The sequence below is a fragment of the Poromitra crassiceps genome, assembly GCF_964638095.1.
Source record: "Poromitra crassiceps genome assembly, chromosome: 1".
NCBI classification, from domain to species: domain Eukaryota; kingdom Metazoa; phylum Chordata; class Actinopteri; order Beryciformes; family Melamphaidae; genus Poromitra; species Poromitra crassiceps.
The window spans coordinates 30,495,296-30,523,168 of record NC_139623.1 but is presented as its reverse complement, the minus strand read 5'-3'; the positions used below and the strand labels follow the sequence as shown (position 1 = coordinate 30,523,168).

At 43.4% G+C, this 27,873-nt stretch overlaps 1 protein-coding gene across 1 annotated transcript; it reads right to left on the bottom strand.

Annotated features, from left to right (window-relative positions):
- Positions 1–612: 612 nt before the first annotated feature.
- Positions 613–27,873, bottom strand: slc12a9 (solute carrier family 12 member 9). The gene is made up of 14 exons (XM_083649566.1): positions 27,651–27,873; positions 19,626–19,858; positions 19,315–19,449; positions 18,782–18,919; positions 14,424–14,726; positions 13,774–13,881; positions 11,831–11,942; positions 11,548–11,705; positions 11,375–11,457; positions 11,160–11,284; positions 10,546–10,738; positions 3,955–4,129; positions 3,289–3,435; positions 613–3,140 (listed from the first exon to the last, which is right to left on the bottom strand). The coding sequence occupies exons 2-14, from the start codon at positions 19,825–19,827 to the stop codon at positions 2,305–2,307; spliced, it is 2,715 nt and encodes a 904-aa protein (XP_083505692.1). The 5' UTR covers positions 19,828–19,858; positions 27,651–27,873; the 3' UTR covers positions 613–2,304.

Below are 27,873 nucleotides of genomic sequence, written 5' to 3'. Positions count from 1 at the left end.
CCCGTTAGAAACTTTCCTAGGACAGAGGCAGCGGCTGTAGCTCAGGAGGTAGAGCGGGTCGTCCACTAATCGCTTTGGATGATAGAGGTCGGTGGTTCGATTATTGCCTCCTCCAGTCTGCATGTCAAAGTGTCCTTGGGCAAGATACTGAACCCCAAATTGCTCCTGATGGTGTGCCTGCACCCTGTGTGGTAGCTTGCCGCCATTGGTGTATGAATGAGTGAATGTACCTACTGATTGTAAAGCACTTTGGATAAAGGCGCTATATAAATGCAGGCCATTTACCATTTACATAGACAGAGGGACAAAAAAAAAACGATCCATTTTGTTAAGTTGTATTGTTCCACTGGCCTTAAAAAGTATTTTGCTGTTCTAGTATTAGTGGTCTTTTATTGCCTGGGTCCAGACCTTTGAATCCGCCCACTTAAAAGGAGTCTAACGAGTTTACAATTAGTCTGACATTTTTTTGCTGTTGCTCAATATGTCCAACAGGCTACATCAGGTTGATGTAGTGTCCTTGGGACAATGTTTACAAATTAGCCAACTGGAGTTTCTTCTGTTATATGTTGCTTAAAATGACATAAGTTGACAGAAATACACAGATCTGTTTTTTATTTTATTGCATTTAACCAACCTTTTCAATAAATATGTTTTCTGTTAAGAACTTACCATGTTGCAATTACGGAGAAGACAATATATATTTGGCATATACTTATTCCTATGGCATCTGAGTATAGCAATAGCATTAACAATATCTACAGTAAAAACCATTACGATGTAAGAATCGGGATTTTAAGAAGCCTTTCTTATTGGCCGCTAATCAAAACTCATGTCAGAACACAAATACAGAATACAAACAAAATAACAAAACGTAGACACATTTTCTCCATGCAGTGTAGTACACTATCAACTGCAATAGCATAATTGGAATGCAATCATCCAGCAAATTAATGGCTGTGGTCTTGAAAATCACACACCTTCCTTTGGATTTGATTCTTGACTTGGTCTGATCCCTTTTTGGTTCTGGTCTTGTTTAAGACTCAGCTAGGATTGTCTTGATGCTAAGGGAGAAAGTGCTTGCAGTTCCTGAGATTTTTTTTTTAATAATTAATCAATCAATTAATTAATTAATTAATTCATATTATTATTTTCACCTTTAGGCACCCAGATTAGATGAGCACACAGGGTCTTCACACTGCTTCAGCTTCAACATTCACACCTGAGAGTGTCTCAGTAATATAAACAGTAAAGACTTCTAATGTTCTGGCTGGTCAGTCCAGGGATTTAAACCAACCAGTCAGTCACAAGCTCACTTCCCAATTTTTTAAGGGACTCTAATCAATAAGATAGGTTTCTTAAAATCCCAAACCCATCATTCCTCTAATGGGCTTGTTGTTGTCTTGATAGATAGCAGTAGCCTGACACACTAAATCAGTGTGACATGTGGTTAGATCATCAGACACAATGCATCCCTTTCGTCTGCTTCTTGAAGCACAAAATCCAAGGTTTCAAGTTTACACACAGCAGCAACAACTGTTATTTGTCATAACTACTAAACAGGAGTTCAGTACAGAGCTTTAGAGGAGAAAGAATTCCCTTTGTGGTGTATAGAGGATAGGGAGGTACATTCAACAGCAAAACAAAATGTACAATATTACTGTATTAAACAAAACAGTCATTGGATCACTTGGTCCAGGCAACCAGCAGACATTTAAGAAACTATGAGAAAACCTATTTTTCCATAATCATAAAACATGATTTCATCCTCTCTATGAAGATGTTTCTGTAATTAATGTCCAGGACAACCCGTATAAGTCAAAACAAACACATCTTTTGTTCAAAAGAGTCAATTAAATATTCCCATGCCTGTCTTATGTGAAGAGACACACATAAAGCGAATGCAAACAGGAGGTAATATACGTACATGAATCACAATCACAAACATTAGTATCCCCCCTTCCTTGCCAGTATCACCTGGCCAGCTCAAGAATATGAAAATAGGCAAATATCCTACTCAAATAAAATAAAAAACACTGGTAGAGCTATCCAAAATACAAGACTGCAGTCCTTTCCTAAGCATAAGTGAACTGAGGAAGTACAAAAGGTTGTATTAGGTGATATAGTGTTAAGTGTAACAGTGCCACTATATTCTTAGCATCCGATTTCCAGTATTGTGTTAATTTTCCATGTAGCACGAAACTGTGTTTATGCCTAAGTAAGCAGTCAGATAAGACATTTCTGCATGTACAATATCAAATTACATAACACTTAAAAAAAGAAAAAAGAAGAACTGTCCGCCTATGCTTAGAGGTCAGTGCATGTGACCGGGGTGACACCGTGAATCAGGAGCGTCGGGCCTAAACCGTTAGTCACCGCTTCCAGCTGAGCCAAGTACTGCTGTGACTGGCTGGAGTGCGGCGGAGGGTGGGGCAAATACAGGAAGCGCACAGCCGCCTGAGCGCTGTGCTCCATCAGCAAGCCGTTCACTGCGGTCAGGAACTCCTCCGAGAGTGCCTGTGGGGAGCCCACCCCCTCTGGCCGAGCGTGGTACTGCATCACCGCGGCGTCCCACGGCACGATCTTGATCGACGCCCTGATCCGCAGCGTCCTCAGCAGCTCCCGAAACGTCTCCTCGTTCACCACCCAGCCTTGGTCACTGGACTCCGTCTCCACGTTCAGGAAGATTCGCATTCTGGCACGGCGCCACCTGCTGGACATGTTCAGCACGCATGCCATCTGGAGCAGGAAGAGGCCGCACACGTCCACGTCGTCTCGGTTGCCCGGCTGCAGCAGGTTGAGCGGCCACACGTCGATGGTCCGCTCCGAGCCGTCCACCTTGCTGTCCTTGCCCTCTCCCTCTAACTGGAAGAAGTAGCGGCCCAGACAAACGTTCTTGTTCATCTTAATGGCGTCGGAGAGGATTCCCACATACTCCTCCGGTGACAGCCAGCGCGGGCTCTCCATGTGTCGGACCGGGGGGAAATGGGCCTGCAGCGAAGGCAGGTCGATCCCGAAATTGTACTCCCCATCACTGCCGCCTCCCGCCGATGAGTCACAGAACGCGGTGTCTTGTAGGAAGAAGTCCTCAGGAGTACAGCTGTCGTAGAAACCCAAGACTAGCATGTTGGGCTTCATCCCACCTTGTGGAGACGAACAGAAAAGGAGAGTGCACAACAGTCATCTAGGTGTATCTAGGTCTTTGTTTTTTTCTGTCCTCACAGCTGCTCTTTGTAATATTCCAAGGTGTAGTACATAGGAGTAAGCAGTTGGGCAGGAATCAGTGCTCACCTAGGCCTGTGATGCGCAGCAGATGCTGTGTTCCCTGTCTGACTGAGGGAGACAGCGTCAGGTCGACAAAGGCTTTCACCCCCAGCTTATCAACTAGACTCAACCAGAAGTTATACTGCTGCTGGACTGGATCTGATGGCAAGTTGTCTAAAACACAAAAAAGGGAGACAGAATGATTACACTGCATAGACATGGATCATACAAAAATATCTACATTTTCCTACAATTTGGAAATTATATGTGGGTCTGTATTTTTGTTGTTGAAAAAGAACAAGGAGTCAGGTCTTCTGCGTAATTCAAACATACTGTAAGTGTAATGCTGCAAAGGCACTGACAAAAGTGCAGCAGCTATTAATAATAGTGGAACAGAGTGTGGCAGAAAGAAGCAGCTGATGGGAAATGAAAGCCTGCAGCTATTGTGGGGTCAATGGAGTTATCCTGGGTAAACCCAGCCACCACGTGACTTCTATGTACTATCAGTCACCAAGAAACTTACGTTACAGGCATAGTCTGTGATGTCACGTTGAAGGCTGTCAGTATCAACTGAGATAACTGCTGGCAGTGGGTAATTTAGCTTTAGAGGGAAGTGCAGTGACAATGAGAAATGGCTGAAAGATAAGAATAATCTAATAGTGTTGACTAGAGATGGGCAGAACAGAACATTACCCAGATCCCCCAGCTGCACGTGGCCCAGCACATACAGGCCTCCCTTCTTCAGCTGGTTGACGAAGAGGATGAGCTGACAGGAGGAGCGAGGGTTGGCCACCATCAACAACACCTGGGGCCTCCAGAACTTCACATGCTCTTTCCTCACGTCCAGCATCAACAGGTACTTACGCACCTGAAACGCAGGGGTCAAAGGAATCCCAGTGAGCACAAACATTGATTTCTAGTTAAAAACTGGATGATATTGGGTCTGAAGTGAACGTCTAAGACTTAATTTCACCCTCTTTTCCACCAGTTAAAATGCAGTTACAACATCAACGTGTCAAAAAACACAATTTGGTTAATCATGTTGTTAATTGGTTAGTTGTAGCTTGAAAGAGACAATATTGATAGTGTGAACAATTCATTGTGTAACAGAGTTAAAATGTGGTCTACACAAATACTACATTTCAATGCATTTTATGTCACATGAAATATCATAAATATGGAACTATATAGGCTATGTGCTGCCAGCAAAAAGCTTCCAGGACACAACTATGGTTAATACTTTAGCGTAATAACATAAAATAATGAATCGAGTTCCTGCAGTAATGCGCATTCCCAAGTACTTAGTCGCTAGCTGTGACTAGACTGCCCGGGATGCAGAATTGAGTCCAAAGCAAGAGGCTTCATGCTACATTAGTGCTACAAGTATGGGTTAGGGTTATGCTAGGGGGGATAGGATAACCCCATGCTATAAGTATGTTAAAAGACTATACGAGGCTCTGTGTTCCCCTGGAGTTGCCGGTGTCCGGAGTTAATTGAGTTAAACTCTGAAGCCGTACAGTACAGACTACAGACGCACACTCACAGTCAACAGAATAGTCTATTACATATAATAGTCTGGTACACATAATATAAAATAAACACCTGTCTCATGATCGTTTAGCCTGTGGTACAGTCATGTACAAAGCGGCCAACATTGAGTAAAAGTAGAGATACAGTATATATGTGCCAGTTGCTCAGTAACTTTTCAGTAAATAGCTCAGTTAGTAGAGCAGCTGGGTTAGTGCCAGTTGCTCAGTAACTTTTCAGTAAATAGCTCAGTTAGTAGAGCAGCTGAGTTTGAACGTGAGACATCGGCGGTTTGAATCGCATGCGGGGGCGTTGCATTTTTAAATTTTAATGGAGCATTGTTGTTTTTTTACCGGACATACAGTATGATGTACTGTATAACGATGCTGTATGCACACTGTTTACATAAACCTATCAGCATAGCTGAATAGCCCCGTTGTGTAAGATACTGGTGAAATATGGTCTAAATGTGAACGTTCAATCAGACTTTGTACCGCTTTGTACATGACTGTACCTGTTCTCCAAAGCTTACAACCTACCCTACCCTTAACCACCTCCTCCACCCTCTCTCCTTCCCCCTCTCCCCTGTCCCTCCCTCACGCTCCCTCCCTCCCCTCTGTTTTCCATATATCCCTGACTAGACATCTTAACAGCTTATTAACTGTCCCTAGGATCAAATCAAATCATGGGAAGGCATTTACCCACTATGCTTCTGCTAGCTGGAACAAATTGCCTGAAGACCTCAGATCTGCCCCAACCTTACTTACTTTAAAAAAAAGACTTTTATGTTTACCATCGCTTTTAACTGCTGACAGCTGTTTCTCAATCACTATTATACGTGTGTGTAGTCATGTTTCTTATATAGTCTATTATGCAAACCCAATGAGTCCTCTATAAGTTTTTAGCTCTTTTTGCAACTGCTGCGCCTGTTGCTTAATCAGGGTTGGGTAGGTTACTTTTAAATAGGAATCCCTTAAAGTTACTTGTTACTTGTTAAAAATTGTACTTAGTAACGTAATCCGATTACCACTATTTAAAAGTAAAGTAGGGATTACTTTCAGTTACTTTTGGATTACTTTTTTTTTTTTAATCCAGGAATGTCCCATTGGGATACAAGATCTCTTCTTCCAGGGAGTCCTGGTCAAGAGTCCTGGCTAAAACCCTTATTTAACTAGATGAAGCATGTTTTACCATTGATAACCAGATAAGAATGTTTATACCAACATGAAGTTAAGGAGAATACAACAAGAGTTATTTTTAAGACCACTTTAATTTACGTTATGGGTATTTTTCATGATGTGGAGTGGAAGACGCAGCTTCTCTTGAAACACGACGTGAAATGCTGTAAGCACTTCTGCCCTGTTGACTCCACGCCTGACCCAACTTGCTGCAGTTTTGCTCCGACATCCGTGAAAAATAGAAGCCTTGCATATCTTTTTCGGAGAGCTCCGGATCGTCGGAGCTGGGACGGAGTAGACACGCAACGCAGCAGAGTAGGTGGGAGTTGACACAATGATTAGAGTGGAAACGTATCGGCTCCGAAGCCGTACCGCAGCGCAGACGGACCGAACACGGTGGAATGTGGCCGTAAGTGAAAGTAAAAACCTCTCGCCCCATGCAGAGAGCAGCGTTTGTCAGCACGGGTGGCGGAGAAATTCAATGCAGATTTTCCACTGCCTGGCAGCTCGTAGGTTCAGCTGACAGCTCCACACACAAGCGCCTTCCACATGGATTCTACTGAAAATATCATTTTCAGTAGAATCCATGTGGAAGACGCTTGATCTGTCTAAACACTGAGCGAACGTAAAAGTGCCTCTGTCATCATGAATGCTGCCTGCAGCTGCTGCTGTTGCTCCGCCTCGCTCGTCCTCGTCACAGTCAGTCACTGGCACCAGGCTACACCGTTTTTTGTTGTTATTTTGTAAAATTAATGAAGAGGCAAGGGCGAATGTAATCCCGCCTGTAACGCCGTTACTAGGGCTGTGGCGATTCACTTATCTCCCGATTCGATACTATCACGATTCTTGGGTGCCGATTCGATTTATATTGCGATTCTTAAGTATTGCGATTCTACGATTATTGCGATTCGATATTACGATTTATTGCGATTTTTGTTTATTTCTTTCTTTTCTTTTTTCAGTTTGTTTGCTTTTTTACACTAGATTAGAACATGGGAAAAGTTTAATCATACACTACAGACTGTATATTATATATCATGAGTAGGGCTGGGCGATATAGTTAAAAACAGGGGCGGACTGGGATCATAATTCAGGCCGGGCATTAGATACCAAGCAGGCCAGGCCGATATGGGCCGACGCGCGTGAAATTTGGGCCGTTTGAAGCCAGATTTGGGCCGTTTGAAGTCCAATTTTACAATGAGATGCACCCACTTTAACCCTGAAGTGTAATTATTACTTCAGACTAACTAATAAAGTAATAAAACCACTAGTAAACCAGTAGGCAGCGCCTGGCCTGCTGTTCAGTGAGTGGCCTGACTGCAAGCACCCAAATTTTTTTTTTTTTTTGTTGTTGTTGCGATTATCGATTCTGGAATAAAAGATCGATCCAAAAAATCGTGACATTAAAAATCGCGATACTTAGGTGAATCGATTTTTTCCCCCACCCCTAGCCGTTACTATACCCCCGTTACTGTAATCTAGATTACACATTTTAAAATGTACTGTGACAGATTACAGTTACCGTTTTTTTGTAATCAGATTACGTAACGGCGTTACATGTAATCCGTTACTCCCCAACCCTGTGCTTAACACATTCAGTGCCAAGGACGTCTGTGCACGTCCTAAAAAAAAGTAACGTTCAGTGCCAAGGACGTCTGTGGACGTCCTAAAATCATAATTCATATTATTCCATAATTCTGCTGTTTAAGGTCGTACCCAGCCAGTGAGCATGAATCCCTTCAAGGGATCACACGGCGCCACCTTAAACATCGTCACAGGAGCTGCTCCACCCACCTCAGATCCTTTACTTTGTACAGGAGACAGCGGAGAAAGCCGTGGAAACCGATGCATGCTTTCTGCCAGAGCCTATATATTGCTCCGTCTACAGCGAGAGTGGGCTCGGCTGCATCCGCGCTCACAACTGAGCTCTTATGCTTCTATCTATCTCCACACGATTTCCTAGAAAGGCAGCATCCGAAGCCGAACGGGCCAAGCCTTTTCGTTCAGTCGCGTTTGCCAGCGCGCATCATTTCCTTGATGCCCATCAAGGAAATGATGCGCGCAGCAAAGCTGGAATCTGTCCGGGGCAAAAACGAGTCGAGAAAGCAAACTGTGCGTGTGGGAGGAGCCCGCAGCTCAGAGGTGGAGAGGGGGGGGGGGGGGGGAGAGGGGTGTGTGACACACACAGGCTGCACAGAAACCACACCACACGCCACCACATCAGAAAACACCAGCCAGAGTCCACCCGATCTGTGCTCGAAATTAGAGTGCAAAAGGTATTCATAAAAGGGGCTATAACTTGGAAAGAAAAAAAAAACGACAGAAAACCCATGAAAGTGCACTTTTTTGAGAGGCTGTAATTTCATAATGGAACTGTCTAGAAACAAAATTTCTTCTTTGGAAGAAGCAGGAGTGTTCAATCTTTCATTAAAGTCCAGCCCCGTTAATATAGCCATAATAGAAAAAATTCTATAGCTGTTTTCAACTGAATGGAAGTGAATCTGGCACAGGCTCCAGACAATTTTACTGAAGCGCTGTGGCACTGAATGTGTTAATGCACTTTTTATACTCTTTTTTAAAGTTTTGTTGTGATGCTTTTAAATGTCCATTTTATTCTCTTCTTTTATTCTTTTATTTTCCTGTCAACCATTTTATGTGAAGCACTTTGAATTGCCTCGGTGTATGAAATGTGCTATACAAATAAACTTGACTTGACATGACTTGACTTAATTGTTATTTGTATCTGTTGCCTGTTGCTCATTCATTACTTTTTGTTACTTGTATCTGTTGCCTGTTGCTTGTTTCTATTTTTCTTTTTTTCTGTTGACTCTTACTGTAAAGCCCTTTTCCCACATGCGCTTTGTACCGCAAAATGACCGGAACGTGGTCTAATGCCTGCATGTGGGAAAGGCGCCGTGCCGGTATAAGCGCGACCCCGTCGTCGCGGCCATTTCACCAGTTTTGAGCCAGTCAGAAGAGCGGTATGCCGCGATAGGCAGACAGGTGAGAAAGGGGTCCAGTCATTTTCCGCGACACCGGTCCTTCTCTCATCATGGGCGAGGTGTACACACGTTGCTTAACGTTCACTTCCAGCTTGCGTCATCTAATCATTCGCGCACATCAAAGCAAACTACTTCCACATTTCGCTTCGTGCATTTCGTCGCTGTGCAATGAAAGCCACTTATCTCCAAATCGCCAACTTTTCAGGAAATGAAAAAAAACCTGTGCTCTTAAAATACTGAACACCACGTTGTCATATTTGACACATGTCTTCATTGTAGACAGTTTATCGCTGAATGTGTCATTACATTATTAATATCTTACCTGAATAAGCTCAAATGCTGTTACAGGATTATCACACCGTGTCTGGAGCACTTTCTGCTGGCCAGACAGCAGCGTGTGGGAGCCTGCCTTTTAGAGTGCGAGCACGAGCCGCTGTGCTCCAGGCAGCGGGGACGCGCGGGCGGAGCTCTTCACTCTGCCAAGCCGGGGAGAGTGGCTCTGTCATGGGTTGAGCAGTCCCGGAGTAACGTGACATTATTCTTGTCAGAAACAACTTCGATTTGCATACTTTAAATGAGTTTGCAGCCCAAGGACAACCCGAAAACACCTTATTGATCTAAACCCGACCCCCCAAATAAGCTCCCCCCTCCCCCCGCCCCCCAACATACAGGAAATTTCACTCCTAGATTCTCACATGCCAGCGCTGAGGTGTGAAGGGAAATTCCGGGAAATGTCCGATATTGACTTACAGGTAATTTTCAGGTACGCATGTGGGAAAACGGCTTAAGTGGCTTTGGGTCATTGTAAAGCGCTATATAAAATAAATTAATTATTATTATTATTATTATTATTAATCAATGTCTGCAAATAGTGGGTGAAAATACTTTTCACTTTTGAACCTGTCGATCGTTTTTTAAACAGTGACCCTAACTGTTTTTTTAAACGTCTTTTCAATGGAAAAATGCTCACTGGGATACAACACCATTTACAAGCTGCAAGTCTGACTGTGTGTGTATGTGTGTGTGCGCAGATCAAACGGCAACTGCAGCGGCTGAAAAATGAAGCCAATGCAAAAGTGCCTTAAACCCGCATTCTTTCTAGTGGCCAGCAGGGGGCAACTCCACAGGCTGCAAAAAGAAGTCCGTTTGTATAGAAGTCAGTGGGAAAATGACCCTACTTCTCACTTGATTTAAATACATCAGTAAATACTTACTAATGAGTTTATGGTCTCAATCAGTCGTTTCAAGTCTTCTTCAAAACAGCATGATGTTCATTGTGGTCCAATTCAGAGTAAAATAGACAATACGATGCTATGCTAGACTATGCTTTGGGGCATGATTGACAGGTCGCCTGTCTAGTGATCGCGCAGCTCGCCGATCACGGACCAATAGCAGGCGGTTCTGTGGGAAACCTCTGGGTCTCGTGCTACCTGCTTCTGGCTCCAAAAAAAACAAGATGGCGACAGTCAAAATGCTAAACTCAAGGCTTCGAAACGGGAGTCCACCAACCAATGAGTGACATCATGGTGGCTATGTCCATATTTGTATTCAGTCTATGGTCCAGATAATTTAGATACCTGATGGAAGATGAGGGCCTGGCTGATGTAGCCCCAGCTGCTGGTGGGCGCTCTGTAGTGGAGGAAGAGCAGCAGCAGCAGCAGCAGGACGATGCTGGCTGAGGAGTACACGGGGTTAATGACAAACATCATCACTAAACAGCTCACCATCCCCAGCAGACAACTGTGCCAGGAGAACACCTGGAAGGTGGGTCTGTCAAAGACAAAGAGACAAAAGGGATGAGACTCAAAAAGGCAACAGAAGTTGTAGGGCACAAGCAAAACCAAAGTGGACAGGTACTGACTTAAAGGGGCAATAAATAAGACCTTTACTGCCCCAAAGCACACTATAGACAGCCTAAGTCACGCCCTCTTCCGGGTTCGGCATGTGATGGGACCTAAGGAATTTCGTCCCCCATTAATTTGTCCATAGACGGAAATACAAAACAAAGTCCGGGTGAAATGTTCTATGGTCTCTCCTGATTCGGAATATAGCTGAATCGTTCGACCAAGTACAACTCTTTATACGATTTTTCTAAATGAAATGAATGGGGGATGAAATCCATTAGGTCTAATGCCGAATCCGGAAGAGGGCATGACTTATGACCTTTTAATAGTGGCTGATGTCGGATTACCTGAAATTTGGTGCTGATGCCCATTCCAGAGCCAAGCAGGCCAGGTCAACTGCAGCGTAGGCAAGCAAGTAGAAAACAGTAACCAGACCAGCTATGGCATTGAGCTGGCCTGCAAACACGACACACTGCAACACAAACATCAAAAACACGTCTTGTTACTGTGGCTCTAATGCTGCACATACCCAAAATACAGCACTCACAGCAGTTCCCCTCACCTGTGCCAAAGCCCATGTGTACACCACTGCCATCCAGGGGTTACCAGAGGTAGATCTGATGGCAGCAGGGGCTAATGGCAAACCTGTGAGGAAAACAAAAGTAACATGGCTTAGGACATTACTCGTTAGACACAGAAAGAAGTTATCGGGCAAGTACCGATCTCAGTCCTTACCAAAGAGTTGATCCTTTGCGAGAGCGTGGAGGATGCGGGACGCACCGATCATAGCGCTCATGGCAGCTGACAGAGAGGCGCAGTATATCCCGATGGTGACGAATGGCGGCCAGATGTTTATTCGCTGGAAGAACCCATAATCCTGAATCAAAAGGGCCCTTAAGCAAAATAAATAAATTAACTACAAAGTTGTATCTTAACTGCATACATTCATTGGCTCAGTTATTTAATTTTAAATATGAATTAATCAGGTAAGACAATGCTATCATGAGCTCTCCCAGACCTGCTACAGGTGGCGCTGACCAGGAAGAAGACGACAACGTAGACGGTGAAGGTGTAAGAGACGGCTATGATGGTGCCTTTAGGGATGGAAACACTAGGGGTCCTCAGCTCCCCTGCAGAGACAGAAGGAAAAAGGAAACGTGAGTAAGAAATATGTATTTTGAACTAAAAACGGGATCTGGAGGAATGAGTTTATCCTCTGGTAGAGATTCTTTGTTTAATTCAGGGCAAAGTCTGAATTAGTCTGACTAGTGCAGTGCCCGTTCCCCCATGCACCACCCCGTGGGCAGTTCCCCCCGCACACACACTGCACTCTGTCAGGTCCCCCTAAGCACACTCCCCAAGTTTGAAGTCGATCCGACAAATGGTTCTTGGGATACGCGAAGGACAGACATACAGACAGTCCTGGAATAAGTCCAAATTGCATGAAATGCGGCACCACACTCCATCGGGGTCCGAGCAGCACACTCCCCAAGTTTGAACTCAATTGGATAAATGTTTCTCGAGATAAATTGCTTTTTGTGTTGCCAGTAGGTGGCGCTATGTCAAATTGCAAGAAATTCAGCGCTGCACTACTACGAGTTCCCAGCAGCGCACTCCCCAAGTTTGAAGTCGATCAGATGAATGGCTATCGAGATAAACCGCTTTTTGTGTTGCCAGTAGGTGGCGCTATGCCAAATTGCATGGAATTCAGCTCCCTGCACTCCCTTGAGTCCCACTAAGTGCAATCCCCGAGTTTGAAGTCGATCGGACGAACGGTTCTCAAGATAAACCACTTGTTGTGTGGCCAGTAGGTGGCGCTATGCCGAATTGCACGAAAACAGGGCACTGCACTCCGTCAGGTCCCCCTCAGTGTAGTCCCGAAGTTTGAAGTCGAGATACGCAAAGGGCAGAGAGACAGAGAGAGAGAGAGACAGACAGACACTGCTGGCATTAAATGGCCCATTTCCACCGCTGGTATCAGCGCGGCCCCGCCCAGCTCGTCTCGCTTTTTTGTCTCATTCCACCGATCAAAAACGTGGACAGCCCGGGTTGAGTCGTGCTAGTTTTGGTCCCTGCTTTGTTGAGGTTCCAGCGCTGTGAACCCGGTACCATACCGTGATGTGAAAACACTGCAGACGACTGATTGGTCAGGCAGAATCGTGTTTACTGTCTACTGTCAATGCTGGATACCAGTTTAGTGGGGCCTCTCTTCTGTTATTTCCATCAGTCTTTTGTGTTGCTGCCTTCGGCTCTGGTGAAATAAAATCGATCTCCTTGCTCAGCTTTAACATGCCGGTGGTTTTCAATTGTTTTGAGAGAGAAAAAGTCTGCTCCTCGGGAAGCCCTTTGTAGCTCCGCTAGGCCGGAGGCGGGGGTTTAGCGAAGCCGCGGTCTTGCCTGGTGAGTTGCCGCCGGGGTAGAGGCTTCCCTTCTGCCCGTAGCGCAACTCCCGTCCCCCGCGCAGTGCATGCATGTGAGTTTGAGTAACAACAAAGTGATATCCATTCTCCTAGCCGATTCTCACATTTGCCCATGTACACTGTAGGTCATTTACAGGCACCAGTATTTCATAACCAGTTTAAAAGTTCCGTGTATGGATTTAATTTTAACGTTATACGTTATAGCCTACTTCAGCTATGGGCGGAGGACAGATATGCGGTCGCCATGACGACCAGGTGTGGGCGGAGGCGAGTAAACTTGCTATGGAAACAGAGTCTATATCAAGTAGAGACGAGTAAGACCAGGTCGAGTAGAGCTGTACTGTGCTGTTATATGTGGTGGAAATGAGCCAATAGTGTAGATATTAGCCAGCATGCTGGCAAGCACATGATTGGTGGGTTCAACAGTAGGACAGGATGCACTTTGAGAAGACATATAGGCCTTGTAATATAAGCAGTGTCGACAGCGACACCCCGGCAGCCGGCACTGTAATGTGATTATACAGTAGAGGAATATTGAGACCTGACATGTTGGCTCCAGCCATGATTCCGGTGCAGCTGGTGAACATGACGGCGAACACGGTGGCGAAGGACATGAGGGAGTTGGTGCTGTAGTCCACAGAGTAACCAGCTGGAGAGAAATAAGAGGAACAACACCCACCCTTTAATAGATGCTCCGAAATGTATAAGCGGCTTTGGTTGACTTTCTCATTTGTCACCTGCTCTGACAAAATCACCACTGGCCTGTTTGTGTAGAAACGTGATTTTATGAGGAAATATTGATTTAGGTTGTTTTGGGGTTTCACCAGATTTTAGTCAAATAAAGCATTGGCTTTCATTCTGTGTAAAGATTAATGTGAAATTTGAATTCTAAATATAGTTTTGAAGCTCATGAAGGTAGGGTGACAAGCAGAACTACTGTAGCCTACTTTGTCATACTTTGAGGCCCTTTTTCCTCAAAAACATAGTTAACAGTCAAGATATAAAGGGGTGTATCTCACTCAATCTCTGGAGTACAAAGAACATTTTGATATCACCAGAAAGCTTACATGCTCCTTTTTCCAACAGTATATGCAACTCAAAATGTGTCTTCGGGTCAATGTGACTGATTTTGATAGAGCAGGTCACACTTGCAAATGTACTTTCATATCCTCCCCACTCAACAAAACTCACAGCCCAGGTTGCTCCTGAATGTGGTGGCGTTGAAGCCGGTGTAGCTGACATTGTAGCGGTACGTCTGGTTGCCAGGCCCCGGATGGGTGATTACGAAGTCTCGAGCCTTGACCGCCAGAGGGCTGATGAAAATGGACAGCAGAGATATGTTGACCACGAGTAGGATGACGAAGGCCGTGCGGGCGTAGATGTGAGCGCCCACCAGACACACCACGAGACACACCAGCAGGACTATGGAGGAGTACAACACAGTGTACCAGGGCCCCTGAGGGAGCACCCGCACCCCCACCGACACAGACGACTCTAGTCAAACAGACCGTGGACATGAAAGAGAAGTGGGGATATGCAGTTAGTGACGTCATTCAGTTAGTTAGTAAAACCAAGAGGGAAAAAAAGTAATTCCGCATTCCAGTTGCATTGGGAACTAGGAATTTTCCAGTTCACAGGTCGGGAACACCCCTGTGACATCACCTGAACTGGGATTTCCTATTTTGAAAGTCGGGGGAACCTCACCAACCTCAGAATCCAAAATGGCATCTCCCACAACAACAGTAGTGAAAGCTATAGTAATACACTGCTTATTAGCACTAGTGTCTTATTTGTGTCTGATTAAATCAGTTGTACACACAGTACAGTCTAACTTCGATCTTGTCTGCAATTTCAGAACTGGCTGGTTTCCTACTCCATTTGGAGTGAAGCAAGGAGATGTGCTCTCCCCTACTTTATTTGCTCTTTATATTAATGATCTAGCTCAAGAAATCAAGCAGGCCAACTTAGGTATACCAATTGACAATATTAACTTTAGTATTCTGTTGTACGCAGACAATATTGTTTTGATTGCAGAGAAAGAAGTTAATTTACAATTTTTTTTTTATTATTATGAGTACATCATGGTGTATTAAATGGAAAATTGCTATCAAGCGTGAGAAAACACAGATTATATATTTTAGTTACTTCTTACAAATATCTTGGTTTTGTTTTTAATTAAAACAAGCTTATCAGAAGGAAGAAAACAGAGAAGTATTGACAGAGTCTGCAGGAAGAGCAATAGGGTCTGTGATGAGTCAAATTAAACCATGTCCTGACCTTGGCTTCTCAACATTTTCAAAATGTTATGATTGGTTGATTCCATTTTATTTGATGTTGCAGGAGTGTGGGGTTTTGAGGATGCTCCTGACTGTAATGCTATCCAGAGTCGAGCCATGAGGTGCTTTTTTGCAGGCCCGCGGGAAGTGGGGGTGCTGCAGGTGCTGCAGTACCCTCTACTGTTTTGTGTTGGAATTGCAATGTCAATATATATCTATGATATATATAGATTCAAATGTTTTATATGTTTTGCGATATTTAGGGTTTAGTTGAAGACTATGAGCAAAGCAAAGAGGGTAGAGATGTTATTTTTGATGTTTGGTTTATAATAATAAGATGATAAAATATAATAATAAGTTCACTGCTTCTGCCTGTGTTGCTGTCTGTTGTAGTGTAAAACGACCTAAAGGGAGAGAAGGTGGTGACATGAAAGTGAGTGAGGAAAGGAGAAAATACTGAATAATCACAACAGTATAATCCTAATGTTAATTTAAAATGAGATATTCCTCTAAATATGGCTAAAAAACATCCAAAAAACGTCAACAAAAGTTTTGGCGGCGCCAAAAGTCCCTTGCTTGCAGCACCCCCTACTTAAAAAGACTTCCAGCGGTCCTGCTTTCTTGGGGTGCATAAATATACTGTGAAGGTGGCTATTGAGGGGATATGGGATGGGAGTCATGTCGTGTAAAGTAGAGATGTGAAATGGTTAGTTTGTGGAATCGCCTTGTCCAGTTGCCAGAGGATAGGGTGACCAAAAAGACATTTTTCTGTAGCAGATTGTAGGTTTTTGGGGTGTCAGCTGGAGTTTAGTCTGACAATGTTGCGCACACCGGTTAGTTAGTTAGGTTAAGTTAGTTAGGTTAAGTACATACATAGGTGCCTGGGTAGCGAGCAGACGGCGGCATTTGACAATTTAGCAGCTAAATCATAGATTATTGAAAGATATTCCATATTCCAGACTGAAATGCTATAACAGAAGTGGAGTATTGGCCAGAATGACATGAAAATTTGGACACTTATTCAGCGGGTATCTTGCATGCTGCATTCAGGTGAACTGTAAAAAAAAAAGAAAAAAAAAGAAAAAAGAATGCAATTCCATCGCGGGCCACACAGGGAGCGCCCGCGGGCCGCAAGTTGAGTATCACTGCGGTAGGGTGTATCGATAAAAAGAAATGTGATGTGGATTTCTCTATCATATGATTGTTCAATGTGTTATTATTATTACTACTGTAATTTGCTACTGTTGTGTCAGCTAACCCTCCTTTCCCTGTTCTCTCCATATACCCTCTCATACTCCCCCTGCTCTCCCTCCCCACCTCCTCCCCTTCCCGAACTCTACCCCCCCCCCCCCCCCCACTATTCCAAAGCATGGCATCCATTCTATTTTAAAGCATAGCACCCATTCTCTTTCTTTCCCCCTTCCCCTGCTCATTCCCCACCTCTCCTTCTCTGTTCTCTCCTCCCCCACATTTCCCATTCCCTCCCCACCTCCTCCCTCTCCCTGCTCTCTCCTCCTTCCCCCTTCCCCACCTCCTCTACTCCCCAACATTTCCCATTCCCTCCCCACCTCATCACTTTCCTGCTCTCTCCTCTCTGACATTCCCCCTGCTCTCCCTCCCTTCTCCTGCTCTCTCCTCTGCTCTCTCCTATATTTCTATATTTTCTATATTTCTCTATCAATTGTTCAATGTGTTATCATTACTACTGTAATTTGTTACTGTTGTGTCAGCTAGAATTAGCTAGACATATTTTCTGTGAAGTCCTCTGGGACATGCTTGTGAATTAGGGCTATACAAATAAACTTGACTTGAATTGACTTGACATGTGGAAACACCTTTAGCGAATCCGTAACCAAACTCGATTCAAAACCATGCAGTTTTAACGGAAGATGCATTCCGACGCATTCAGGCGATAACGTGGGGTGGCAATGTGCCAGAAAAAGTGGGCGCTTGCCTTTGTTACATCGCCCAAAAGCCGCCAGTCAAAATAGTGGTCGCACCGTCGCACTAACATTACACTCTGGATGATTTTACAAGTGGCATTCAAGTCATATCTGACTATAGTTTTCAATTTATTTCTCCCCACACAAGTTAGACTATATGTCTCGATATAGGCTGATAGAACGCTTGCATTTTTACATAGCCTACAAGACAGACAGGTCAGGAGGAAAATAAACCATTCAAGCCATTTGCAGCACTTGAGGAAACCGTGAGTTTGCTCGTTTAATTCGTTGATATAAGCGATTGCCTGAATGATTAATTAATTAATAGGTTAAGAACGTTAGCGGGTACTTTAGCCTATGCAGTAGGCTAAGTAGTAGCCTATCATCTTCTTGTTGCATTTTTAAACTGGCAGATGGGGCAGAAAGAAACGATTCAACTTTTACTTGTTTACTCACCTAATTTGGCTCTCTTCCAAATAATCCAGCCACGTAACTAACGCTACGTCCATTCATGAAAATAATGATCACCGGGACATTAATGATTTGTAAAGTGCCATATAACCACCCGCCCACTCAGACATACATGATCCGGAACATGAGCTGCCGGTGTTAAACAGCCGTTTTTCCAATAATGCGGATCCTGTACTAGGGGCTCAGATGGTCATGATCCGCACTCGCAGGAGTGTGCATAAGGCAGCTAATTGTTTCTAAACATGCAGGCCGACCGGCTAGCAGCTGGTTATAATCCGGATTTCACTGCATGTTTAGAAGGGGCTTTTGTGTTTCCTTGTCCCATGTACAACGATTTGAGGAATCCTTTATTTGAGAAAATACAGTTGAAGAATCCTGATCTGTTTTGGTTATCTGAAGGTCATATGTTGAGTTGGCTTTTTGACAAGGAGATTTTTATTTTAGCTAGATTTATAGAATACCTGGCGACTAAGACAGGAAACATTGTACCCAGTATAACTGTATCTCTTGGAAAGTGAATGTTTTGTTGAAATGCTTTTCTCTTGATTCTGTACAAATTAATATTATGATTTGTTGTGTGGCCATCCTGGCTATTGTAAACATTATATAGTGTGCCCATATGGGCTTGGCACCTTAAGGTGCATGACACTCAAATAAAAAACATCAATTAATCAATCAATCAATTAATTAATCAATCTATCTGGGGACATGTTGCTACAGCGTTTGTATGTATGTGCAAAATACCACGTAATGCGTTGTTATCAACTGTTATTGCTAACAATGGCTAGCCTGGCTAGAGCTAACCCTGGCTGGGTTTCTGAATGCAAATGGAACGCGGAATATCTGTTTTGAAACTTACCAGGATCAGAACCAAACACGTCCAGTATGGCCTCCACAAGACCAAGAACATACACTCCACATGCACACACCTTGGCCAGGAAGAACATGAGGCCGATGCTTCCGCCAAACTCCGGGCCCAGTGACCGACTTATCATGTCTGATAGTTTGTCAAGGGTTTATGTTTTAGCACAGATGTCTGAAATTAGGGCTGGACGATATGGTTGAAATCAATATCATGATAATCATAAGGATTTCTTTTTATATCGATATATGACAATAAGCTCACAATCACGTTAAACAATGAACATTAATGTTCAGACAGCAGAATTGTGCCTCTCGATATCCCAAAATCACCATATCATCACAATCTTATCCCACTGAAAAAAGGTTAACCATAATATTGAATTATCGTCCAGCCCTACCTGAAATTATGTTTCAACACAGATGGCTGAATCTGTGTGCAAGATCAGTGAACACTGAACAGTTAAATCATCATCATCATCATCATCATCATCATTATCATTTTCAGAATATTTGGGTCTGTAAGGATACAATAGGCTCCACCTCCTTTTACAGCGCCGTTGGTTGAAATGGCGCAGATGGACAGTATTGTAAGAGATATAATGGTGTAGGCTACAAACAGCATCAGAAGACCCTGCAAGAGCCCCGCATGACCAATGACAAACCCTACAAGGAAGATGGTGTCATCATTAGTCACTGCAACAAGAAACCACTCAATTCTATGATCAGTGCAAATATGTACAAGGACCCACTGTCTTCAGTGTTGCAATGAATGTATATACTGTATACCTTCCTGTTTTTCAAATCCTTACGGAGCAAGTCTTGGATCGTTCATCACTCACCAGTTCTCAGAAACAACACGATGCTGAACATGGACAGGATGGTAGGCACCATCACCCCAAAAAAGGTGTTAAGTTTAATTTGGGGATCGTTAGTCGGGGCCTCGGTACCGGAGCCCGATTCGGGAGTGGCGTCTGACCCCATGCCGCATGCTGTCAGACCGCACACCCCCGGGGTGAGCAGGGGCGTGTGTTCGTTTGACATGGTCAGTTACAACGGCCTCTTAAGGAGCACTCTGTGGAAAAAGACACAAAAAAGCACAAAAAAGCATTACTGCAGAATTTAATCAACTGCAGTGTGACAAAAACAAACATGCTTGTTAGCTGCTAAATTGCTACAGAGTGGAAATAGAGCTTGGAGGCAAAGTTATCTCTCATCTCTTATGTTTCTGACATTTTTCCCAGATTACAGTACTGTATGTCACGGGATCCCGAGGATGCAACTTGTCCTGCACACTAGAGAGGCTAACATTTTACCATGAGTCCCGTGGGTCACAGGATTCATTTCCCGGGGGATGGGAGTCATTTCACTATTCATCACGTGAACAGGAAAGAAATCAACGGGAGCGGGCGGGAGTGGGAATCATGGCAACAATACTAGTACAATACTACTACTACTATATTGTCCAAATGGTATGAATTAAAACTGCTGTAGAACACAAAGTAATCTAAAAAGGATGGGGAGAACACAAATCAAAATCATTGCATTGCCTAAAGACTAAATGTGAGGGTGGGGGGGTTGGAGCGGGGACAGCCATATTTTTGTGGGCGTGGGATGGGAAAGGAGTGAATAACCACTCCTGTCCCGTGTCACCCTCTACAGCGCACACACACACACACCCAGGGCTTAAAATTCGGTGCGGGATTGCGAGATTCGCGCATCTTTTTGGAAATTCCCGGGGGGGGAGTAATCAGTAATCTGAAGAAATTAAGGGGGGAATTCCCCCCCCCCAGTTTGCAAAGTGAATTTTAAGCCCTGACACTGTTTCTCAAAGCTGAAGCTGTAGAGGATTTGCGGTCATGCCTGGACTTTCTGTCCCAAGCCTGCTATAGATCACTAGCAGACTATGTTGTGGTCACCACACATATAACATTTACCAAGAAACATCTGATCTCATGTATCACAGCATTTGTAGCCTAAGCTAATTTGCAATGTCCATCCCTATTAGATATTAAAAGCACCTGTGACCATGATGCAATCGCACACTCGCTAGCCTGTACCTCTTGCCTACAGAGGTAGGAAGTGACTAGGAAGGACATGTCCTGCCTAGGAAGGATTCTTCACATTGAGAAACGGTGACAGTCCACACTCAAGCAAGCTTTGTACCCCATGTGCTCTCATGTTAAAGCTTTGTCCATCGAGAAAGGAGAAGGACAGCACTCAAAGTTGAATACTTTTTTATTGCCACACGGATGTTTTGGGCAGCAGCCCTTCTTCAGCATGTGAAATGGCAATGATACACAGGTGATTCACAGGTGGGTCTCTAATTATAGAGCTCCACAGCCGGCATAACCAGTAAAAGCCAGTAGGGGGAGTCAGTAAGGGACTGTCCAATATTTAGGTGGGGTGGTGGATTGTAAAAAAAAAAAAGGGGGGGGGGGGGCATTTTTAATTTATTTTGAGTACTGGGGAGGGCAAGGTCATTTATTTTGAGATAGGAGTGGAGGACATATACATTTTTTTCCTTTTCTGTTTTGCATTAGATTGCTGTCAGCGTTTGCCAGTGACTCGTACCTGTGCATTAATTTATATCATGTTTGGAGGAAAGAATATTGTGAATATTTGGTGTGATAATCATAGTCCAGTTCCCTGGCAGATTCCAACTCCACCCAGGTATGCTCCATCAGTATCTCTCGCTCTCTCTCTCTCTCTCTCTATTATTATTATTATTATTATTATGTTTGTGGTATGTATAGTGTGGACCAGCAGGTCAGTTATCCACACGAATCGGTGGTTTCATATAAGAATGAAAACTGTCTCTCTCTCTCTCTCTCTCTCTCTCTCTCTCTATTCTTGTTGTAGGATACAAATTTGTGATCCTAATACAGGAAACAACATCAATTTAAATGAGTAAATGCTGCCCTATACCCAAGACCAGAAGGAAGTCAGCAAACCCAAAGTCCCTGCTCACACACATCAGAATGCTCTTTCACAATAACCGTTTTGCAACATATACTTCTACTGGGAAAATACTCAATACTCAATACGAGGGATCAGCGTGACATCATGACTATAGCCCGACCGATATATCGGTCCACCGATATTATCGGCTGATATTGGCCGATAACCGATATATCGGTATCGGCCGATATGTTGTTCTTAATTCAAGTTATATTTTATATTTGTTATATTTGTGTTTTTGTATTTCTAGTTATTTATAATTTTTAAATCCCCAGTTAAGTTGACTGTTTCATTGCATTGATGTCATTTTGGACAATAAAGTTTATTGATGAGCTGTAAAATATCCTGCCTACATTACATATCTCAAGTCATGTAACATCACAAAACTACCTATAAAGTTGTCTAAGTTTTACCAACAGGCCCTCCTAGCATGGAAATTATGTTATGTACATAACTTCTCCCCACACAAAACCATCATATGGAATAATGGAGACATTCTTGTGAGGAAAAAATCTATCTTTAAGCAAAGCTGGATTGATAAAGATATTATTTTTGTAAGTGATCTTTTTGATACAAACGGTTTATTATTTAGCTATGAGCATTTCCTCCTGCGTAAAGCTTTTCCAGTAACAAGCAAGGAATTCAACTATGTGATGAAAGCCATCCCTAACGGTCTTTCCCATCTAATGAAAACTCATCTTCAATATCAAGAAGTATTGAGATTGGAAACCCTTTTGAAGATAAATGGTATTGACATTTTGAATGCTAAATGTAACAATAAACATATCCGTAATGCTTTCTATGAAAAAAAGAAAATTACTCCTAGAGGGAAGGCTTACTGGAACAGTATTTTTGCTGACATTGACTGGCAGAGAGCATGGCTTTCACCACATAGATTCTGTATCAATAATAAGATTAAAGAAGTACACATCAAAATTTTGCACAGTATGTATCCAACAAACCTGTATTTTTCAAAATTTTTAGAAGTCGATAACAAATGTAATTTTTGCAGTGTTGACCCTGAAACTTTTGTTCATTTATTTTACCATTGTTTGCACTCACTTGCGTTCTGGACTCAAATGCAGGATTACATTCTAAGGAAAACTAAATATAACATCAGGATTGAATGTACCGTATACATGTCATTACCTACTTTGATCATGAGAATAGTGTAATTGAATTCATTGTTAATCTGTGGATTTTATATGGTAAATTTCATATACATAAGGCCAGAGTGCTAAAATCTTCCCCCAATTTCATAAGGTTTCTTTGTGAGTTTAATGATTACATTAGGACTCTTAAACGTATAGATGGTAATAAGAGTAATAAAACTGTCAAATTATATTGTGAACTATTTAAAGAGGAATAATTTTGTTTTTGTTTTCACTTTTGTCATTGCTACTTGATTCTCGACTGTAATTTGTACCATCATACTTGTCCATCTTAATCTATTTTCTGTAATGAGCACATGTCTGTTCCAATATTCAATGTTCTCTTGTCTGTTTGAATAAAAAAAAAATATATATATATATCTCAAGTCATGTCAAGTCATATCTTTGTCAAGTGTTTGATATTTGAAGGATCATTGCAAAAACATTGTGTAATATAATGTGTATATTTAATAAAAGAATATCGGCCGCAAAACATCTGGAACCGCAGCAGTTAACTACGGTAGTATGAGTCGTTCCAAACAAATGTTAATATCTCAAAAACTATACATCACATTGCTTATATTTTGACATTCTGAGTGAGAGCAGAAGTAGCTCAAGAGTCTGATGTATAATATATGCATGTCGGTCGCAGTTTATATAATGTAAACAGGGTCAACCGGCATAGAGTGAGACACTCAAGCTCATAGGGTCCCATTGCCGTTTCCACCAAGTCCCCAGGAATAGCGCTGGGCTTTGAAGCCATTTGAATATGCTGGCGAAGCTCTGTATTGCAAGTCACATGACGCCATGCAGCCCAGAAAGGAAAATTCCCATCCACTTGCATGGGGACTCCGGCAGCTGTTAAACCCAGGGGAATTTTTTCCGGGTGTCACTCAAAGTATAAAACGACTCTTTTAATTATCAACTAATTTTTTATGGGGCATTTTTTTCTTCAGAAGCCACTAAGAGCCGTATACGGGGGTATTTCTTCTTGTAATACAATCCATGGGTGGGAGGGGTGGGAGACGTCATGGAACACGTCATGGCACACATGCGCACTTCGCCTTGGGCTGCATTGTCAGGAAGTAAAACCAGGAAGAAAAAGCCCCCATGATGGCTTAATGCGCCAATGAGCTACCTCCGTCCGAATGCATGGGTGGGTGTGGCAGGTCCCCTATCCAGTTCTTTTAATACATCCATGGTTTCCACCCAGTGGAAACCCAGTTTGTTTACAGAAATGCTGATTGGCTGACCTCTCGTATACAAAAAGACAAGATGAAACATTAAGAGCTACATCAGCTCGTCACTAGCTGCTAGTGAATATAAAACTCCAAACTACTAACTGTGAAGGTTGGTGAGGAATATTATTATAGACAAATTAGAAATGTTTTGATGTGAATCCATTGAAAAGGCTGAGAAACGCTGATGTTTATTTTAAACTGCCCATATTGCGGTCTATAAGCAGCCTGGTGACTGCACTAACTAAGAGGTGGTGGTTTTGACTTGAGCAAGATTGTAACACATTGGCTCTGTCTTCCTCTCTCTCGCTCTCTAAAAAAAAGTTAGCTGATGAATATGGAACTGCCAGTGTTCTCTTTGTTCCCTCCCAAATAGGGCTGGGCGAAAACAATATCATGATAATCATAAGGATTGTTCTCAATAGATTTACATCACGATATGGTTCATGCATCCAAAGTCACATTAAATAATCAAATTAATGTTCATCTCGAATTGAATGTTAGGTGTATGTCAAACAAAACAGAAATATTCAAATAATACTCCTACAGTACCATACGTCATTTTATGAGTTTTTAAGTAAAATGTGCTTCTCATCATCAATTTAGACAGCAGAAATGTCTTTCGCGATATTAAAATATCTTCATCACGATATGATTCCACTGAAAGACGATAAACGATAACATTGAATTATCGCCCAGCCCTACTCCCAAATAAAGTGCATTTTTAGGTGTAATACAGGGATTACGACCTGCAACCGGACCACAATATCCCTGTCTTCACGACTAACTGGTCTTGATGAAGCTGCCTCACACCTTAGTTTGACATTTGCCGTCAGCTGATTCACAGCTGCTTGTCTGGTTTCCCTTCATCTCAAACCAAAGCACAGACATGTCAGTACAGGAGAGAAACATTAAGTGGGCCTCAGACTTCTTCAGCCACTCTTCCTCAAGTTGGCAACCTTGCCACAACACTCAGCTCTCTTCTCATACAGTACTTTGGCACCACAATGATGGGAAACCGGAACTGCAGCAATGTTATACATGACCCTAAGCATGATGGGACATGTGTACAAGTACCTGCTTTCAACAATTGCTTTCAACTTCATTTTGGAAGCTATGTGTAGTTTTCTATCAGACATCTCTATCCACCGATAGTAGTCATGTCTAACCTCGCATCACCAGGCTCTCTCAAAGGAGAGAGAGCCTGGTATCCATTACTACAGGCAGGAAGACCCACCCGTGTTCCGGTGGCCATTCTTTCCCCCATTTTACCGTTTTGACCGGTGTGTCAGGCGGCGATGCCATTATTTGGTTTTACTTTAGTTGTTTATTTATTTTTTCCCTTTTTGGGTAGCTAGATACTCGCGTCACCCATGTTTTCTGAACAGAACACAAGGATTGAGCTGAATTGTTTGCTGCACTTTGGTTCCCGGCGGATGGTGGTGTGTTCCGCCCATAGTCGGATGACACGGAACGAGGTTTTTGGCCCGAGACTAATCGTGCGTTCATGTGCTCCTCGGATACATCGTATTTACGAGTGTTGAGCACATGAACGGCCCTTCAATGTCGTATTTACGAGTGCGAATATCGGAAATTTCGATGATACGAGTTTTCGAGCAGTGACGTTGCGTGAGGATTCCGGACTACAACAATGGCGGAAAGTATGGAGTCCCTGTCTATTGGTGCGTTCATGTGCTCCTCGGATATATCGTATTTCAACCCGTTCTCACTCCGAGCGCGTAGCATATTGACGCTTTGTCCCGTCCCTTGTGCGTCGCTTGTTACTAACATGGTACCCTTGAGCGACCCATGAAACGACTTGGGCTTTCCGACTAAACTCAATGTAAACCCATGGAAGTCATCTTTGACGCTTATGGCAACTGCTCCCCCATTAGCCTAACTGCTCCCCCATTAGTCAACTGCTCCCCCATTAGGGTCTGGGGGGAGGAGATAACCTCTCCCAGACCCTAACCCTAAACCTAACCTCTCCCACCCCCCACGCCTAAACCTAACCTCCCCCAGACCCTAACCCTAAACCTAACCTCTCCCACCCCCCATGCCTAAACCTAACCTCCCCCAGACCCTAACCCTAACCTCCCCCCAGACCCTAATGGGGGAGCAGTTGACTAATGGGGGAGCAGTTAGGCTAATGGGGGAGCAGTTGCCATAAGCGTCAAAGATGACTTCCATGGGTTTACATTGAGTTTAGTCGGAAAGCCCAAGTCGTTTCATGGGTCGCTCAAGGGTACCATGTTAGTAACAAGCGACACACAAGGGACGGGACAAAGCGTCAATATGCTACGTGCTCCGAGTGAGGCCATAATGTGCAAGTGACACGGACTCCATACTTTCCGCCATTGTTGTAGTCCCGAATCCTCACGCTACGTCACTGCTTGGAAACTCGTGTATCATCGAAATTTCTTAAATTCCCACTTGTAAATATGACAATGAAGGGCCGTTCATGTGCTCACAACTCGTAAATACGATGTATCCGAGGAGCACATGAACGCACGAACTTGCACATTATGGCCTATGTAGCTATACCATAATGACCCACTATTGGTAAGAAAACACCAGCCACCAGAAAACAACCATACTTCTGGCATCCTTGTTTGTTGCTCTTTCCGACCAAGTAGAGCACTTGAACGGTGTCCTGTCGTAATTACCACGTCACCACGTCCACCACTGGTAAATACGATGTATCCCAGGAGCACATGAACGCACCATAACTTCCATAAGTCATCATGTCATACCATTTTTGTTGGCAACCACTGTTGTTTGTTGCTATTGCCAAAGCACATAAACATTCACATGACCTCAACCTCAAAAAGACCCTGCCTCAATTTGTCCAGATTTTGTCACTGACTTCCAGCTGGCATTATTTGGTTGTTGTTAGTCAAAAGTGACAACTATAGTCTTTCAAGGTAGAAGATAGTCATTCTATTCATTCACGTCAATGAAGCATGCTCTTATATGCCAACTTTAATGGAAGTCTAGTCAAACCGAGCTATTCTTCCTTCTTTTGCTGCAGACCGCCTGGATCCACCTCACAAGAGAACCCCACTGGCCACTTCGTCTCGTCAGTCGTCACGTTTTAGTACAGGAAGGTGGAGCAAACGATGACGTTCAAACTTTGTACCCGTAACCACCGAGACACAACAAGGGTCAAATGTGGATTGACTGCGTGCATAGAATAAAACATGAAAACATGCTTCTCGATAATAGCAAAAACTCAGCTACAGAAAAACACAACCAAAAGTCATCCCGGGTAAACGCACGGTATTATTTTGGAGACGTGGTGGAGAAACAGTGAGCAGCCATCTCCTCCGGGTTGGCTCTCGGTCAGGAAGTGATTCTTTTAACAACACCGCGCTGTCGGCAGACATCAAACAACGCACCGTTTAACTGCCATACTGTAACTGTATACACATGCTGCCATATAAACATAGCTACTGCTGACGTGCTGATGTTTACAGCTGGATGCATCGCGATCTGCGAGGCAGACAGGCAAACTTACCTTATGTCCGTTTCATATATTTCCGCCTGACAAAAAAAGAAAAAAGCAAGATACTGCGGTCCAAGCAGACTCCTCGGACTGTCCTCTTCTTTTGCAGCTGTGCCCTGAATCTGGGACAGACGTACAGTAAAGTGAGATGCGCAGTGGACAGCCAGGCTGGGCACTTGACCTTTCTCTGCAGGCCAGTTGGATGCTGTAAACAGTAGCCTAACGTTAGCCTTCT

What these genes read in the sequence shown, in the direction of transcription:
- slc12a9 (XM_083649566.1), bottom strand. Translation starts at nt 19,827, where the DNA reads ATGTCAAACGAACACACGCCCCTGCTCACCCCGGGGGTGTGCGGTCTG. An exon ending in CGTGTTTGGTTCTGATCCTG is followed by an intron (nt 14,727 to 18,781) that starts GTAAGTTTCAAA and finishes CTGTTTGACTAG; the next exon opens with AGTCGTCTGTGTCGGTGGGG. An exon ending in ATTCAGGAGCAACCTGGGCT is followed by an intron (nt 13,882 to 14,423) that starts GTGAGTTTTGTT and finishes ATTTCTCTCCAG; the next exon opens with CTGGTTACTCTGTGGACTAC.